The sequence below is a fragment of the Chlorocebus sabaeus genome, chromosome 26 (assembly GCF_047675955.1).
Source record: "Chlorocebus sabaeus isolate Y175 chromosome 26, mChlSab1.0.hap1, whole genome shotgun sequence".
Lineage (NCBI taxonomy): Eukaryota > Metazoa > Chordata > Mammalia > Primates > Cercopithecidae > Chlorocebus > Chlorocebus sabaeus.
In genome coordinates this window covers 43,520,819-43,539,237 of record NC_132929.1, presented here as the reverse complement: position 1 = coordinate 43,539,237, position 18,419 = coordinate 43,520,819, and the positions used below count along the sequence as shown (strand labels likewise).

The 18,419-nt window shown below is 52.4% G+C and overlaps 1 protein-coding gene across 9 annotated transcripts in view; it reads right to left on the bottom strand.

Moving 5' to 3' along the window:
• The window catches only part of MAP2K5 (mitogen-activated protein kinase kinase 5), a 281,469-nt gene that overhangs the window by 5,565 nt on the left and 257,485 nt on the right, over positions 1-18,419 (bottom strand). For 5 of the 9 annotated variants that reach the window (XM_008016128.3, XM_008016127.3, XM_038010086.2 and 2 more), the window contains 2 exons: positions 12,828-12,958; positions 8,689-9,119 (listed from right to left, as the gene is read on the bottom strand). The exons of 1 other annotated variant lie outside the window; for it this stretch is intronic. In XM_008016128.3, coding sequence (XP_008014319.1) covers positions 8,846-9,119; positions 12,828-12,958 — 405 coding nt within the window. In that variant the 3' untranslated portion in view covers positions 8,689-8,845. Of the gene's footprint in view, positions 1-8,688; positions 9,120-12,827; positions 12,959-18,419 lie in introns of those variants that run through there. 3 more of the 9 variants (XM_008016130.3, XM_008016131.3, XM_008016132.3) reach the window with 1 other exon arrangement.

Here is an 18,419-nt window from a genome sequence, read left to right as displayed (position 1 = left end):
TTTTAATTTTTGTGGCATCCAATTTATTGTGGTTTTTGTTTGTTTGTTTGTTTTTGGCCGCTTGTGCTTTGGCCTCATATCTAAGAAGGCTGTGCTGTGAGATTTACTTCTATATTTTCCTCTAAGAACTTTTATAGCTTCAGCTCTTTACTTTTAGTCTATGATTAACCCATCTATTTGGAGTTAACATTTGTGTATGATGTGAGATAGGGATTCAAATTCATTCTTTTGCATGTGGATATCCAGTTGCCTCAGCACTATGTGTTGAAAGATTATTCTCTCTCCTTTAAATTGCCTTGACCCCTTGCTGGCTTTTCTGGTCTGGAGAAATGAGTATCCTCCCTCCCCCAGGAGAGACGGTACCAGCTTTGCTGGGATTTTTAGTGAACAAGCAGGAAGCCCCCAATGGGGCAGGGAGACTCCCCAGGACTTCTCTGAAACCTCAGCAAGGCCCAGCATAGGTGCTAGAGACACCATGAATTCATCAAACACTTACTCAGTACCCCCTGTGTGTCAGGAGTTGAGGATACAGTGGGGGATTAAGGCAAGCTAGTCCCTGCTCTCTAGAGTTTACACTCCAGCAGGGAGATGGACAAGAAAGATTACTGTAATTCCAAGTGGTGACAATTGCTGTGAAAAGGAAGTAAAGCAGGGTAAGGGGTTAGAGAGGGACAGGATTAGGGCTGGTGATGGCAGTGTTGTAGGAGGAGAGTCGCTTTTCTACTTCCATTGACACAAGCCAAGGAAGTTGGGTCCCCACTGTGCACCAGACACTGTGCTGCACTCTTGGCATCTCTCATCTCATTTTGTTTTCCTAAGAATCTTATGGGGCCGGGCGCGGTGGCTCAAGCCTGTAATCCCAGCACTTTGGGAGGCCGAGACGGGCGGATCACGAGGTCAGGAGATCGAGTCCATCCTGGCTAACACGGTGAAACCCCGTCTCTACTAAAAAATACAAAAAAATAGCCGGGCGAGGTGGTGGGCGCCTGTAGTCCCAGCTACTTGGGAGGCTGAGGCAGGAGAATGGCGTAAACCCGGGAGGCGGAGCTTGCAGTGAGCTGAGATCCGGCCACTGCACTCCAGCCCGGGCGACAGAGCGAGACTCCGTCTCAAAAAAAAAAAAAAAAAAAAAAAAAAAAAAAAAAAAAAAGAATCTTATGATGCCAGCATACCCATTTCACAGCTGAGGAAGCTGAGGTTCATAGAGGTGAAGTGATTTGCCCAAAGCCACACAGCCAGGAAGTAGTAGCTATAAGACTCAAACCCAGACCTGTCTGAAGTGAAAGCTGTTTCTTCAGCAACAGCTGCCTCCCTGTAAGATGCAGGCTGTGTTCTCCCGGGACTCTCACTCCAGTAAGGGGGACAGAACACCTCCTCGCAGTCACTCCACCCAGGCTGGCGTGCAGCAGCGGCACATGCCCCATGCATCTCTTGCATCGAAATGCAGAGGGTGAAGTGAATCACCATTGGATGGGGGAGGAGGAAGGGGAAAAGCCTCAACAATATTTGCTGGAGAATGATGGTCCCTGAGCGTCACCGTGAGCTGCCACTGCATCACAGAGGAAGGAGGCCCCATTTCTCCTGGGGAAGGAATATTTCAGAAGTGGGGAGTCACCAGGACTTCAGTGGTCATATGCGGGTCTGTGTGTATGTGGGGTAGTGGTGCCTGGTGGGAGGAAGGGGACAGAAACCAGCCCTTTAGAGTGTTTTGTGCTTATCATGGCCCGTAGCAGGGATGATTTAATAATGACATCAACAACATCCACTACTGTAATTACCCACTCTGCCATTGAGGAAACTGAGGTTCAGAGAGGTTAGGCATCTTGCCTAGGGTCACACAGTGAGTCAATGGAGGACCCAAGACTTGAACCCAGGTCTGTGTGACTCCAAGCCCATGCCCTTCATAGCTACATTCTTTTTTTTTTTTTTTTTTTTTTGAGACTGAGTTCTGTTCTTATTGCCCAGGCTGGAGTTCAATGGCATGATCTTGGCTCACCGCAACCTCTGCCTCCTGGGTTCAAGTGATTCTCCTGCCTCAGCCTCCCAAGCAGCTGGGATTACAGGCATGAGCCACCACGCCTGGCTAATTTTGTATTTTTAGTAGAGATGGGGTTTCTCCATGTTGGTCAGCCTGGTCTCGAACTCCCGACCTCAGGTGATCCACCTGCCTTGGCCTCCCAAAGTGCTGAGATTACAAGCATGAGCCACCACGCCCGGCCTTCATAGCTACATCCATCTGCCACCTCCACAGGATTGCCAAAAAAGACCCAGGAGGCCATGGGGTAGAAAAGAAGGGTTCAATTTGGGTATCAGGAGACTTGCATTGAATCCCGCCTCCCCCACTGCCTTGCTGGGACTCTGACCAAGAGATTTAACATTTTCTAAAACAAATTATTATTATTACAAAATAATATATGTTTATTGAGTTACATTTGAAAAATGCAGAGTAATAGAAAATGAAAAAGCAGCCACAATCCCATCAGATGTTTTTATAAATGTCTTCTTCCCAGCTGGGTGCAATGGCTCATGCCTGTAATTCCAGCACTTTGAGAGGCTGAAGGGAGAGGACTGCTTGAGGCCAGGGGTTCAAGACCAGCCTGGACACCATAGTGAGCCCTCATCTCTATATAAACTTTAAAAACAAGCTGTGCATGGTGGTGCATGCCTGTAGTCCCAGCTACTTGGGAGGCTGAAGGGAGAGGATCACTTGAGCTTAAGAGGCTGAGGCTGCAGTGAGCCGAGAGTGCGCCACTGCACTCCAATGTGGGTGACAGAGCGAGGCCCCATCTCAAATAAATAAGTAAATAACTTGTTCCCAGATGGCTGGAGGCAGGGAGGGGCAGATCACTGAAGTTGCCCGAAGCCCCTCCCACCCTGTCTTCCCCTTCATTTATTTAACCATTGTTTCTCGAGCATCTCCTGAATGCCAGGCCCTGAGCCAGCTCCTGTCTTCCTGGGGCTCTCACTGAGGTGAGGCAGAGAGATGATGTAAGAAAACACAGAAGGACAATATAGAGAGGTCAGGCAGTGACAGAGGAGCTCCAGGGTGATGGTAGCCTGTGGGCTGGGATCCTATACCCACAGGTGGGCCAGGTCAGGTTGGGTATTGGAAAAGACCTCCCCATAGGAACTGCATTTCAGCTGAATCTTGGAGGATGAACAGAAATTAGGCAAGAGGCAGAGGATGGGAGGAAGGTGTCCCAGGCTGAGGGAATAGCCTATGCCATGACTCAGAGGCAGAGAGGGCTCTGGACATTCAGGGAGCAGAGCATCATCCCCTATGATGGGAACATAGAGTGGAAGACAGAGAGGTGGGGACGACCCTGCTGCCTGCTGCCCTTGCAGGGACGCTGGGAGACCAATGAGACCAGTGTGAAGGCAGTTTGCCACGTGCAACTCATATTACAAGACAAATAGGATTTCTTTTCTATCTCAAAACTTTATTCTCATGCTTCTGCCCTCATTATTGCTCCCTGTTGCTCTCCCTACAACCCCTCTTCCCCAGAGCAGGAAGAAAAGATAAAAAGAGCAAATTCCTAGGAAGGACCAGCAGCACAGTTTGACTGGACGCTTTTAACTAAGTCTGCAGGCAGGAGAGACTTTTTATCCCTTGCAAGTTAATGCAAACTGTTAGGGAGATAAATAAATGACAGAGCTGCCGATGGACTGTTGGGCTCAAAGGAGGGACATTTGTCTCACTTTAGAAGAAGGACCTGGAGGGCTCAGCCCCATCGACTCGTTCATTGTGCTGTTATCTGCCAGAGAGGTGGTGACACCACAGCAATTAAGACAAACTTGAGTCTATAAGTTCGTGCCTGCAATCTCGTGGCTTCAAAACAAGACAAATGATACCGCCAAGGGAGGAAACAAAGTCTTTTTCAGACTCTGTCCAAAGTCACAGCGAATATTTGTGGTCGTTCAGCAGAAAATTTGTCATTATGAGGTCTGGGCTCTGCTGCCTCCCCTGCCCCACATAATAATCCACTCCTGTGGCTCGTGCCAGCCCAGGCGGTCTCAGGGGCTCCACCCACTGCCAGCCACAGCCCGCCCTGCCTACCTACTAGTTGAAGAGCATGTCTGCTGGGTTGGGGATGTGATTTCTGCCAAGGCGGAAAGGAGTCATGATGACAAAGCCGGCAAGCGCCACGGCAGCCGTGCTCTGCCATGGAGGCCACTGACCTCGTCCCACATCCTATATGAGCAGCCAGCACCCACCAAGGACCAGACGCAGGGCAGACGTCCTGAGCTGTTTACTGCTTCCCCTGGCCTGGTTCCCCCCGCAGACTTCTTTGCTCCTCCCCATTCCTGACCCCACATTGCCACGCCTATTGCCTTTGCCACAGCACCTTGGAGCTGATGCCAGCCTCAGCCTCCTGCTTTGTGCCTCTCACCTGTGCTTGGATTTAACTGCTTCCTCCGGCCTCATGAAGTGAAAACACCCGATCCCTCAAAGTAGAAGCTGGGACCCGGTCGAGACGCAGTCCTGGGGGTCCACCTGGCCCCAGGAATGGAGTTGGGCTGCTGAGAACCATCGGTGCAGCTCCCCTCTCCTCGCCCTTCTGTCCACCTACTGGGCACTACCTCCCTCCCTCACCCTGGGACTTGGGGCCGTCTTTCCCTCCCTCCATCCTCCCTCTATGACCCTCTTTCTCCTGGACGTTTCTGTGACTGAGAACACAGGCTCCCATTCCATTTTTCCTTTTTTTTTTTTTTTTGAGACAGGGTCTCACTCTGTCGCCCATGCTGCACTGCGGTGGCGTGATCACAGCTCACTGCAACCTCCCCCTCCCAGGCTCAGGTGGGCCTCCCACCCCAGCCTCCTGAGTAGCTGGGACTACAGGCATGTGCCACCATGCCTGGCTAATTTTTGTAGACAGGGTTTCGTCATGTTGCCCAGGCTGGTCTCAAACTCCTGAGCTCAAATGATCTGCCTGCCCCGGCCTCCCAAAGTGCTGGGATTATAGGCAAGAGCCACCGCATCCGGCCAGGCTCCCATTCTAATAGGGGCCAGACTTAGCTAAAGGTTATAGCTCCAAGGGTTAGTCTGGGCAGCAGTCAGGGGGACAGAAGACATCTTCGAGGTGGCATTGTGGCCCTCTCTGGGCTCCATCCCATGTGGAAGCAGCTGTCCAGTCCCTTCTGAACCACCTTGTGTGATGGGGGCCTGGGGACTGCCAGCCTGCAGACCCAGCATCATCCCGAGGCTTCACCTGGAGGTTCCACCCTGGCCTGAGTGTGCAGACACCTGGAAGTATATGCCTCCCCAAAGACGTGGGTCTGTTCAGGCAGGACACCCACAGCTTCCCTCAGTGAGGCCGTACCATCCAGTTCACCTCACACTGGCCTGACCACCCCCCTCACTGGGCTGGGTCTTGGGTAGGGGCTCTGGGTCACACTGCTTTGGACCACAAGGCCCCCACCACATCTGGAGAAGAGGGTTCCACCTCTCCTCCCTCTGCCCCAATGGACTTCTTGGAACATCTCCAAAGCCCTGGGATTCTGTATCCTGCATTCCCCACATGGGAAAACCAAAGACAGAAGCAGGGACAATGGGCTGAGTGTGAGGGGGCCTCTTGGCCTTCAAGCCAGGGCCCTAGAAGCAGAGGAGGCACCTCCCTGTCATTGTGAGCTGGGGCCCCACGAGGATCCTCCTGTCCCGGAAACACTTCCTTCTAGGCTCCCCTGAAGGTCTGAGAGACCTGGGGCTGCCTCTAGTGAGGGACTGGTCTTTCAGAGGCTCCAGTTAGAAAGTGAGTGGGTGATATTGAGGATTGGAGCAAGAGATTCAAGCAGGACAGTGACAGGCCCCAAGGGTCTCAAGTCTGAGGGTCCCATCCCTGCACCCTACCTTCCCTCCCTCCTACCCTCCCACACCACAGGCACCCTCCCTGTGCAGGCCCTGGGCCAGGTTCTGGGATAGAGGTGAGTCAGCCTCAACCCTGCCCTCAAGGGGCTTACAGTCTATATTCAGATAAGGAAATAAAGAAGCTGCCAGCTGGGCGCGGTAGCTCACGAGTGTAATCCAAGCACTTTGGGAGGCTGAGGAGGGCGGATCACTTGAGGTCAGGCGTTCGAGACCAGCCTGACCAACACGGTGAAACCCCGTCTCTACTAAAAATACATAAATTAGCTGGGCGTGGTGGTGCATGTCTGTAATCCCAGCTACTCGGGAGGCTGAGGGGGGAGAATCGCTTGAACCTGGGAGGCGGAAGTTGTGGTGAGCTGAGAGTGTACCATTGCACTCCAGCCTGGAAAACAAGAGCGAAACTCCATCTCCAAAAAAAAAAAAAGCAGCAAAGAGGTGCCGTTTGAGACGGGCCTGAAAGGAAGAATAGGAATTAGCCACATGGATGGGGTGAGGGCGGGCTGGGGTGGCTTTCCAGCAGGGGCCAGTCTCCAGCACTGCAGTGTTCTAGGTCTTAGCCCTCCCGCGACCTCTGAGGGCAGGGGCAACTTCGCCTCTGGCCCCCAAGGGTGACTGGAGGAATCACTTCAACAGGCCAAAGAGGGACCTACCTCCGGCCAGAGGAGTCTTAGCAGGAGAACCCCTCAGGGGTCACTCAGCTGCCCATCTTCTTGACTTCAAGCCAGAGGGGAATTTATAGTTGGGGGCTGCCCCAAAGCAGGGGCCCCTGACAGTGGGTCATGAGTGAGAGGGCTCCAGGGTCTCCACAAACCCTAAAGTTGTGAACAAAATTGTGTGTGTGCATGTATGTGGGTAATACAATTTGGGGGCAAGAATGTTCACAGGATGAACCCAAATGGTGAGAACTCTGCTCTGGGACATCAGGGCTGTAGGAGCTCCAGGACACAGTGAGATCAACCCCTGCACTGACAGATGAGGAAACAGACTTAGACAGGAGACGTCCTTTGTTCAAGATCATCCTGAAAGTTGGCCTCCAGGCCAAAGCATGCGTCTCGAGCAGTGTTCTCAGTGCTGTGGCGCTCCGCACCTGTATCCCTGGGGAGCTCTGCACCTGTACCTTCCCAAAGGTACCAACATTATCTTGGCAAACCACAGTTTGGGAGCCTCTGTGTTAGAGGACAGGGCATGTGTGTGTGTGTACATGTGTGCACGTATGTGTGCTGTGTGTGTGGCGTTGACTATCAGAGCCGTGGCTACGAGTGGGGCTCTGGATCCCGACAGTGCTTTGCTACTTGTTGGGTGACCTTGGGTAGGTCACCTGGTCTCTCTGTTTCAGTTTCTTCATCTGTAAAATAGGCAGAATAATTGTATCACTATCTACCTCCTGGGATCATGGTGGGGATTAAACGAATTGATACAGTAAGCCCTAAGCACACTGCCCAGCAAGGTACCTGCTCACTTTTCCTACTGCCCTTGACTTGGGATTTGGGGCTGACAGGCTTGCTGGATGGATCTTCTCAAAATGAGGATGCGCGTTAGTCTGGGTGGCGGCTGATTCACATTCCAGGGTAGTCAGCCCCGTGTGGGAGCCACTGAGCTTTCTCCACTCTCTGAGCGTCTCTTCCTGAAAGTCCATCATGCACACTGCCTGCAGTTCTCCCTGCCCTGAGTACTGGGCCAGGGTCTTCCCACCAGGAGGCCCCATCCAACTCTGTGACCTTCCTAACCCCAGGGAAATGGCAGGTGCTCAGAGAAAGCTGGGGGCCTGTGCCTTGAAAAGCATTACTAAGAAGACGATGAGCCGACTCTGCCCTGCGAAGCATGTGATGCCTCACATAGGGTGCCCTTCCATGGGGCACCGGACTGCGCATGGACTGGAAGTCACAGCTCCACCATTTTGGCCATTTGACCCACACACATTTATTGTGCACAGCCAAGGCCCTGTTCTTTGTACTGGGGATACAGTGTGAAAAAGACCAGAATCTCTGCCCTTGTGGAGACCGCATTCTAATGGAGGGCAGGGGAAGAAGGAGACAGAAGAGAAAATAAGTACAATTAGTGATGTGTCACACAGTTCTGAATGCAGTAGAGGAAAATGGTGCAAGTGAGGGGCACATGCTGGCCCAGGGCAGGTGCAGGAGGGTTGCGATTTTAGAGTGGTTAGGTAGGTTTCACTGAGATGCCATTTGAGCCGAGACCTGAAGGGTGTAGAGGTGAGCCATGTGGATGCACGGGGGAAGTGTGCTCCAGGCACCAAATGCAAAGGCCTACATTAGTTGGCACAATACTAGCTGCTAGTAACATACAAAACCCCTATCAAAATAATTGACTCCCAGGTCGCTATTTTTATTTATTTACTTTTGAGACAGGGTCTCACTGTCACCCAGTCTGGAGTGCAGTGGTGCCATCACAGCTCATTTAGCCTTGATCTCCTGAGCTCAAGGGATCCTTCCACCTCAGCCTCTCAAGTAGCTGGGGCCACAGGCATGCACCACTACACCCTGCTAATTTTTTAAGTTTTGATAGAGACAGGGTCTCACTATGTTGGCTCAGGCTGGTCTTGAACTCCTGGGCTGAAGCAGTCCTCCTGCCTCGACCTCCCAATGTGCTGGGGTTACAGGCGACAGCCATTGTGCCTGGCCCCAAACTCACCCTTTATAATAGCAGCAATCCCACCCATGAGATGGAAGCCCAGCTGGGCAGCGGCTCCCTAGCAATGCGGCACCCTATGGAGGGAGTGTCAACCTTCCATGGCTAGATGTCTCTGCTATGATCCTGGAGGGTGACAGACCCACTGGACAACACAACTCTTATGGCAGGGGTTGTCACAAAGCAGTAATACTTTTATTCCCATCAGTGATGCTGATGGACCTGACCCTTTACAGAGAAAAACGTTAGGAAAACAGAAGTGGGCAGGGACCCTAGGAGCCTCCATTCTCAATGCCCCACCCTTTACTTCCCTTGCCAGCGTCAGCGCCTTCAGACCAGAAGATATGGGGATGGCCTGGTGGGGCGGGCCACACGTGGGGCTCCCCAGGCAAGGCCACCTGCTGGCAGGGGTGAAGGCAAAGGCAGGGAAGCCAGGGCCCAGCAAAGCTCTTCTTGCGCAGGCAGCGTACGGAGAGGGGCGACAGGTGGGTTGTTCTCCTCACGGGGGCCCCTGCTGGCTCCGCCTCTCCTCCAGGGCCCGGCACACCCACATGGACACCACAGCGGCGTTTCCGTCATTGAACTGCACGATGAACGGGTGGCCCTGCAGGGAAGAGAGGAGGCTGTGACAGGCAGTCCTCGGACTCCAGTGCTCATTGCACTTTCCAGGGCCCTCAGCCTGGATCTGATCTTTCCCCAGTAACCCTGTGAGGTAACGAGGGAGGCTATCAGCTCCATTTCATGGCCTAGATAACTGAGGCCCAGGGATGGGCAGTGACATATTAGTCAGTACCAACCGTCTGGAGCGCTGGCTGGCACATCTCAGACTCTGCCACCTCTTCCTGAGGCTTGCACTAGCCTGGAAGGTGCTTAACAGGGAGGGCCTATCTTCACTGCACACTCTGCCTGGCCCTTCCTCTGCCCAGCATCACTCGCATGGCCTGTCGGCCAAGGCCTGGCACTGTTGCCAGCTTTCCGGTTCAGTTGCTGCCCAGAAACCAAAGAATCATCTTGTTAGAGGCTATGTCAATCCCTTTTAGCTTTCTCCTTTGTCTACAGCTGTCCTATAAAGAAGTCACTACCTGTAATCGGAGGGAAGGCAAACATGTCAGGGGAAGGGGGGATGGGGAGGAATGTGCTGGGCTGTGCACAGGATCACTGGGTTCCTGCTGAGAAGTTCCATCGGGGGCTGGACTCTGGAGGGGCCGGCCCTGTTGCCCTGTGGCCTGCCTCTGGTTCTAACCCTCTTATCACACAGGCAGGCCAGGTTCTATTTAGCCAGTTCTCTTCTCTGCTGTCCTGAAGCACAAAGATTTACATCCACAATCTTAGGGCCTCCTGGGAATTACCAGGGAAGGTCAGAAAAAAGCAGGGACAACCCCAGGGTCGCCAGGCCACAAGTCAGAGGTGAAAGGAAAAGTGAAAAGCCTTCTCTTTCCTCCTCTTCACCAAGCAGCTTCTTGCCTAGGAACTTACAACTGGTGGCTTCCTCTCCCGCCCAAAACTGTGCAGCTTGCATGGTGAGACTCGGGGAGCCACAGTGAGGAGAGAGAACTGGGAAGATGAGGGCACCCTGTGTCTCCCCCTAGCTCTTCTCCCTCCCCGTCTAGCGGCCGCTTCCTCGATCCCTCCAGCTCTTCTCCCTCCAGCTTTCTCAGCCCCTCTTGGGCCTGTCCTCCGCCTGCACAGGGTGGGCTGGGCTTTCAGGGTTGCTTTCCCAACACACCCCAGCCTTGACTGCAGCCCTGGAGAGGCTGCTTAAAGAGCCACACAGCCTTGCCATGAGCTCATCACAAAGCCAGGAGGGATGTGGACCCTGGCTGTCCCAACCTCAGTGTCTGCAGGGGCTGTCAAGGACCAGGTCTCGGTAGAGCAGGGGATGGCATGGCCCCTCTGGACCACAGGTCAGACCTGTGGGGGACAGAAGAATGTCCAGGCCGCCTCACCCTAGGCTGATGCAGTGCCTGCCCCCAACCTTCCCAATCGAGGTTGGGAAACCTGCCCTGGGGACACCCTGTGTGAGTCTAGCTCAGTGGCACACAGAGCAGTCAGAGCTGTGAGGAGGAGGAGGAAATTTGGCTTCGAAGGTGCCAAAGCACCTAACCCCAGGCAGGGACCTGCTGAGGCTGGGGTGGAGCTAGGCCTGGAGCCCAGCTGGGCACTTCCCATAATCTGCTCATAGCACTCTTGGAGGCTCCTGACACATCTGCGGGACCCCTAAGGGCGCAGGGGCCATGGAGGCCAGGCTGGGTGTGGCCCTGTGGGTGGCAGAGGCTTGGCCTGGGGCCTGAGGCAGGAGAGGCCCAAGAAGGACTGGATTTTGGCTTCCACATGTTCTCCTCCCCATATACATGCCCACCCCATGGCTGCTTTCCCAAATTGCTGCCTAGACAGAGGAAATCCTTCCCAAAGTCCAAGCATGCACACTTCCTCTCAGGAGGCTCGGGAGGGGCGACCTCGTGCCCTTCTAAAGAACAAAGGGAGAAGCTGTGCTCACGAGTGACAGGCCCCTCCCCCCAAGCCCCGGGTAACACAGTGTCACTTTCCCAGAATGCCGGGTGACTTTGGGGCCCATATGCTCCATCTCTGTTATCATCTGTTCTGGAACAAGCAGAGCGGAACAGCAGGAGGGGGCGTGGAGGCATTCCTCCACGTTACAGAAGGGCGGACGGCCGCACTGCGGGGAAGCAGTTTGCCCAAGTGCCCCAGCAGGCGAGGGGAGAGGGCTGCTCGGCTGCCCCATCCTCGGCTCTGGTGGAGACGCCAGCCTCTCCTGCCCTCCTCGGCTGGGAGGTGACCTCGTCTCCTGCTGCTGCTGAGGCACGTGGTATCCCTGACACTTTACCCCACCTGCAAGGGAAGCGACCTGGACCCAATGGTTTTGTCCCCAGCCACTGTTGATTGGTTTAGGGTGGTTGCCTGAGAGAGAGAATCACAGGGGGCAGACAGACATGGAGGGGACCCAGCGCCCTAGGCTGTGGCCTGTGGACCTGGTAGCTGCTGGCAGCTGTTCACCACCATTTGACTGGACACACAGAAAAAGCCAGTGTACAGGCCCAAGAGCAGGAGATGCTGTCCAGAGGCAGGCAGGAGGGGGTCCTGACGGCACTGGAGACCCTGGGGTCATTATACCCAGAGCCTGGCAGCGACTCTGCCTGCAGGGTCCACACAGTCACAGGATCCTGTGAGGCACCTCACAGGCTGGGGCTGGTTTCTGTTATTTGCAGCCAAAGAAGTGTTAACTCACATAGGTGGGCACCATCGCCTCCACTTTACTGATGGAGGCTGCAGGGTCACAGCTGACCTGCCTGAGCTCCCAGGCGTGGGACTGAACCACAAGTCTGTAACCCAAACCCACTGCCCTGGGCTCTTCCTGGATAGAGGAGGGAGAATCAGTATTCAGATTGCAATTCCCCCTCATCTTGTTTTTACCTTGGTGACTGAAGCCTGCCTAGCCAGAGGTGCCACCAGGGCTGCAGGCTGCAAGCCTAGACCATCCCAGGTCTTGACCTCTATCAGCACTGTCCCTTGGACATACTGGGAGAGTCAATGACTCCCCCTCCTCCCATCAGCCCTGCATGGGATTCAGGGAAAATACACCATGACCCCCATTTTAGAGGAGAGGACACTGAGGCCCAGGGAGGGAAGAGGGGGGTTAGGAGCTGGCACTGAGCTCGTGTCTCCTGGTTTCTATTCTGGAGTATTCTCGGGGCTGGCCTGGCTCCCCTGGGACCCTGGCCGGTGTGGTTCTCTCCTTCCTCCTAGACTGTAACTGATGCCCTTAACCCTGTGACATGCACAATGCAGGCATTCCTCATGAGTTTAGCAAGCAAACAAAATCTGATGGAGAATTTGGGAGGAAGCACAAAACTCACTTGGCCACCCAGAGGTGCCCGAGTTCCACACAGCCAGATGCTCTGGCATCCTGGCAAGGCCAGACTCCTAGAGATGGATGGAGATAGTAGACCAAATAATACCAAATCCAGCTGGGAGGTGACTCCACCTCCTTCGTATTACTGATGAGGCACATTGTATCCGTGATGCTTTACACCACCCTGCAAAAGACTGACCAGGACAAGGAGTGCTGCGTGCTGGGCACCTGCCAAAGGTTTGTCCTGATGTGCCCACTGGTTCCCATGCTCACTGTGGCCCACACATAGCTACGTATCTCCATTGCATCAAAGACTAAACTGACACTCAGTGTGTAGAAATTGCCCAAGGACAACCAACTAGGCAGTTGGGCTAGAACCAGAACACGGGTCTCCTGACTCCAAATGCCTTGCTCTCCTGTGCCTGCAATCAGAGAGCCAACCTTGAAGCTTCTTGCAGAGAAGCTCTTGCAGACCACCCTGTGGCTGGTCCCTCCTCTGGGCTTGGGTGAAACGTACATCCCTCCCAGGCAGAGGAATTCAGGTGCAGGCAAGCTCTTGCAGTCCCATCAGGCTACAAGGAACAATGGAAGCACAGGCATCAATACACAAGCTTGTCAAGAGCATCTTCCGCCCACGGTGACCGCCCCAGGCATCTACACCTCTGTCCTTCACGCAGAAAGCATGTTAGCACCATTTCTGCACAGTCATGTCTGTGGAGCCTGGCAGTGCCAGGCTGGAAAGGCTGAAAGATCTTGCTGCCTCATCACCAGGCAGTGAGAGCCACTCTCATTCCCTGGATTCTCTCAGGGCCAATTGCAACAATTAAACTGACGAGGGTTGAAGTTATTATGGTCCACAGACTTTGCCACAAAAGATGGAGACAATGAAGGGAAAAGAATAGGGCTGCCAGAGGCAGGATGACTCCAAAACTGGGACACGGGGGAGAGTCGGGGAGGTGCCAGCATCATCTGGGCAGACCCCCTCACCAAAGGGGCTGAGAAGCACAATGAGGGACATTGGTGAAAACATCACAGTCATGAAGATGAATTGTGGTTGCTCACCACTCCCTCTTCCACCTGGGCATTAGTCAGTGTGTCACTAGTTTGACTCTTTGCCTCTGTACTAACGTCCCTAATCCCCTGTGGTGAGATGCCTTCCTGATGGACTGACAGCAGGACACTCCCGGGCCCCTCCCACGTGGAGGCAGAGGGGCAGGGCGTGGTGTGCTGGTCGTGTGGACAAGAATGGAGGCTCCGAGCCTGCCGTAGTGTGTGAGTGCTGCCTGAGACTTGTGGGGCTGGACTTCCAGTCCAGTGCTCATTTAGTGATACCTCTCTGTCTGCCCTTAGTTGGGCTTTGAGCTTCTTCCGAAATAGGAATGTACCTATTTGGGGTCCCCATACTTTCGTCTCTTTCTGTAACTTTCTAGAGAACATCATGCATTTGAAGAATGTATTAACTTGCTGGTGTGGCTGCAGGGCCTGGTGCAATGCCTGCATGTGGTAGGCCCTCATGAAAAGGTGACTTATATATTCTGTACGTATACATCTACTCACTGAGCACTTGCTGTGTACGGGCACTGGCTGAATGCCTTACATCTGCACACAGCTCTCTTGAATCCTCCTGGCACCCCCATTTTATAAAGGAAACTACAGCTCTAGGAAAACTTGATGATATGGGGCAAGGTCATGGAGAAAGTAGCAGAGTTCGAGTTTAAACCCAGGACACTCTTCTACCATGGAAGACACCACACTGCCTGCCTACTGGTGGTGTCTCTCTGGGGAGATGCCTCCATAAGCTGTGGCTGCTCTAGACATTTGGTGGCTCTCTGGACCACAGGACTTCTCCTTCAGGGTGAGCACCAAGCCCCTCCTCTCCCACCAAGGATGCTGCATGGGATAGGAGGCCAAGGACCCATGAACCTGTTGAAGCAGTAAGCCTGGCCTAGTAAAGAGTCCAACAAACTGCCGTTGGACAGGGCAGCCCTGTGATCAGGTGACTGCTCTGTAAATGGTGATCTGAGAGGCTGAAGGGACCTCAAATGCCAACCCACTGCCCGTCCCTTTGTCTTTCCTTGCCGGACCTGTGAACCTTGCTTGAAGGTTCTATGCATCTCCCTTTAGGATTCCAGCCTGCTTGGCTGTGGTAACCCTTCTGTCCCTTCTCACACTAATGGAGTGTTAGGACTAGATGGGATCTCAGTCCAGCGGAGCCACAGGGTGTGATGTGTTTTGGGGGCTCTGCAGCTGTTTCAAATTCTGTTAAGAATTTTTTTAGCTACAGTTTAAAAAACTGATTAAAAAAATAACATACACTCAACTGTGGTCAAAGAGTTACACTGAATACTGGTGATCTATTACCTCATACTGTGGTGTTACTTTTTGCAGCTCTTAGAGTCCACTTAGATCTGTGCATATTATTCAACTTCTTATATGGCAAGCATGGGCTAGGAGGGCTGCTGCGGCACACTGGCCATTTGAACAAAGATGTCCACTCAGGACGTACGCATGCATGTGTAAAGCTGTGTGAGTGCACCAGAGCCCAGGTACACTGAGCCCCATCACGTACATTGGGGTGGGGGATGCAGTGTGGTCCATGGCTCTGAGTTTCTGATGCTGTCAGTTCCCAAAAGTTTTGAGTACCATTTGTCTGACCAATATATTTACCATAAGCAATTCACATGAACAGTTGGTCATTGCTGTCAGTGACTAACTGTAAAATAAAACGTTTCTGCTATTCCTCTCTTAAGCATCTACATTGGTTTGACGGATGCCTAAGTTGGGAAGGCAACTGGGTGAGTGCGGATTTCCTTGACACTGCGCTACTGAGACAATATACAGAAATAAGCCGAGTGTAGATATGAGATTGCCACTAGCCCCCGTGACCCTGGCTCTCAGAATTTGTGTCCTTTAAGAGAAGTCCTTTAAAAAGAAGTGTCTACAATGGATACTGGATGACTTTAAAAAGAAGTGTCTACAATGGATACTAATACATTCATGCTAAAAACCCCACACTTCTACATTAATTTTGAAGTCTTGCATTAATTTTACATAATAAAACATGTTCCACTGTTAAAGTTTTAAAGCTACCAGTCTGATCTCTACTTACCCCACAGAGAACTTCAGATTAGAGAAGTTAAATAATTTATGGAAGGATGTACAGATTTCCAATGTCTGCTGAATTGCTGACAAGTGGCAGGACAGTTGGCAGCCTGATCATATTAATTACATGTGTTAATAAATCATAACTATCCCTGGGGCCAACTCTTCCTTCCAGGCTGGGCGTGGCCAGGCTAATCAACAGGAGTGGTCAGGGAAGGAGGGTCCCTGATAAGTGATTCCACAAGAGGAAGCCAAAGTATCACAATAACAATCTCCCCACCACCCCACACCCTGCGTGGGGTGACTGCAAGGGCTCCTGGCTAAGAGTCGGTCAGCTCTCCCCTCGCCATCCCACTAAGGCCTCGCCTATAAAAGAGGTAATACTAAAGAGTGGAGGGGGCCTCCCTTCCCCTGGCTTCATTCTATGTGGAAGGACTGCTGCTGTTGTAACACTCCTGAGCCCTGTCCCCAGGGAGGGAGTGGCAACACCGGGCGGGTGGGCCCACCGGGTGGGTCCGGCTGGCCTGCCATCTCATGCCGAGCCTCCAGGCAGACTCTAAGCCTGCAGGAGGCCTGCAGTTGTTCACCTCTGCTTACCCAGGCCACCGGGGCCACACTTGTAAATACATCCTCCAATCCAGATTTGTATAGAAGTAAAGCTGATACTTTATCTCCATCATTTCTGGGTCTCATCTGTCAGCTGGTTTTGAACACAAGGCAGCTGTCTGCAGCTTCCTTACCCACACCGAATACCACCTGCTCTCTCTTCCTCCCGGAGTGGGTTCCAAGGACCAAATGAAATCACCTGACCCTGAGGCGGTGCTTCACAGATACACTCTGGGCACGTGATGGTTATTCCTCCACACAGAGCGCAGGTCCTGCACTTGGGGGCACAGTGGTGAGAGAAGGTGCTTGCACCAAAGATGTGAAGTCTTCCTGTCCACCCAGCGAGCATACCTGGGCAAATGCCACGAATGCAGAGCTTTCCACACAAGGCATTTGTTCTGAGAACATGCTTTCTTGGCCTCTGATTTCTAAAGCTTTTCCATGGTTGGGGGTGCGGGTTCCTTGCCAGCCTTTCATTTCCTTTTAAGACCTGGGAAGTGGTGTGCAGCTGTGACATGTCATTTCAATCAACTTTCCTGAGTTTATTCTTCATAATTGCTACAGAAATAGATGTTTTCCCCCAAATATTCCATTATTAGCAGCAAACTGCATACCTCTAGCCATCCTGGACAGTACACAGGCATCTAAGGGGGTCAAGAAGCTCTCCACTTTTCATCTGAGCAGATCTGCGTTCCTACACAGAGTAACACACCAGAGATGGCCCACTGGGAGAACAAAATGTTTCCAGAGGTATCCGTGAGTCATTCTAGGGCCTGTCCTTACAGAGCAGCTGCAGGACCAGTGTCGCACGGTGTTGGGTGGGGCACAGGACGACTCCAGTGAGCCATGGTGAGGTGGGTAGACACTTGGGGTGCCGCCACTCATGAGTTTGTCTGAGGAAGCTGATCCTTGTGAATGGCAGGAGGATGCCACTGGCGTGTTTAAAGGGGGCTGTGGTGGCTGCTCTGGCAGGGGCCTCGGAAAGGACTGGGCAGGCTGTACAGTGGGAGACATGCTGGCTGCCTCCGGCAGTTTTGGGCCATGCAGATGCCCAGAGGAATCAGGAGGGAGGATGCCAGAGGAGAGTGGGCATCCTGCTCCAGATGATACTAAGGACTCCCCTGAAAGGCGGAGTCTGCAGCATGTCTACGCCTTGAATATGGGGCCAGTGACAAGTGTCTAGATGCTCAAGGTTTGTCTCTGGGGGTGACGGCTGTGTGGTGATGGAGGTTTAAAGACGCAATGCTTAGAAGGATAGATTCTCCCTTGTCCTCTCCTTTCCTTACCTCTTGAGTAAGAAAACATTTTAGGCCGGGCATGGTGGCTCATGCTTGTAATCCCAGCACTTTGGGAGGCAGAGGTGGGTGGATCACCTGAGGTCAGGAGTTCGAGACCAGCTTGCCCAATATGGTGAAACCCCGTCTGTACTAAAAATACAAAAATTAGCCAGGTGTGGTGGCCTGTAATCCTAGCTACTCCAGAGGCTGAGGCAGGAGAACTGCTTGAACCTGGGAGGCAGCGGTTGCAGTGAGCCGACATTATGCCACTGCACTCTAGCCTGGGCCATAGGGCGAGACTCCATCTCAAAAAACAAAACAAAACAAAAAAAAAAACAACAAACAAAAACAATGAAAGATGTGAATTCTCAGATTAAAAAAACCACAGTGATTTCCAAGTAAAATAAATATAAAATCTATACCTAGAAAAACTATAGTGAAAATGAAAGCGCCAAAGAGAAACACATATTGCCTAGAAAGGGTAGCAATTTGGCAGTCAGTAGATTCTTACCACCAACAGTAGAAGTTAGAGGACAACAGAGTATCTCCAAGGTACTCGGGAGAAATTATCCACCTAAGCTTCTAAACCCGATTAAACTAACACTTAAGAGTTAGGGCAAGGGAAGCCAATCCTAGAACAAAAACTCAGACGGTTTTACCACTCACAGACCATACTGACAGAACTCTTGATGTACTTCAGAAAGGAAAAGAAACCTCCGAAGGAATGCAATCACAATGAGGAATAACTGGTAAGCATGTGGATAAATGTGAACAAGCAGTAACGATATAAAGCCACAACCGCAGTAATGATTTTAAAGATCTAAAAACAAGAGGAAATGAAATTCTGGACTGTGATAACGTGTAAGAAGGGAGTGATGAGAAACTCTAAAACCCCGAAGTCTGGGGGAAAAGGAGCTGTGGTAAGGACTGCTAGTTGCCGCTGGTATCCATTCTCCCTTTCTTCACTGTGGTAAGAGTTCTGATTTTAGCAGGAGACACTGTCACCTAGCAGAACAACAGCACTCCCAGCCTCCCTGGGGCTCAGTTT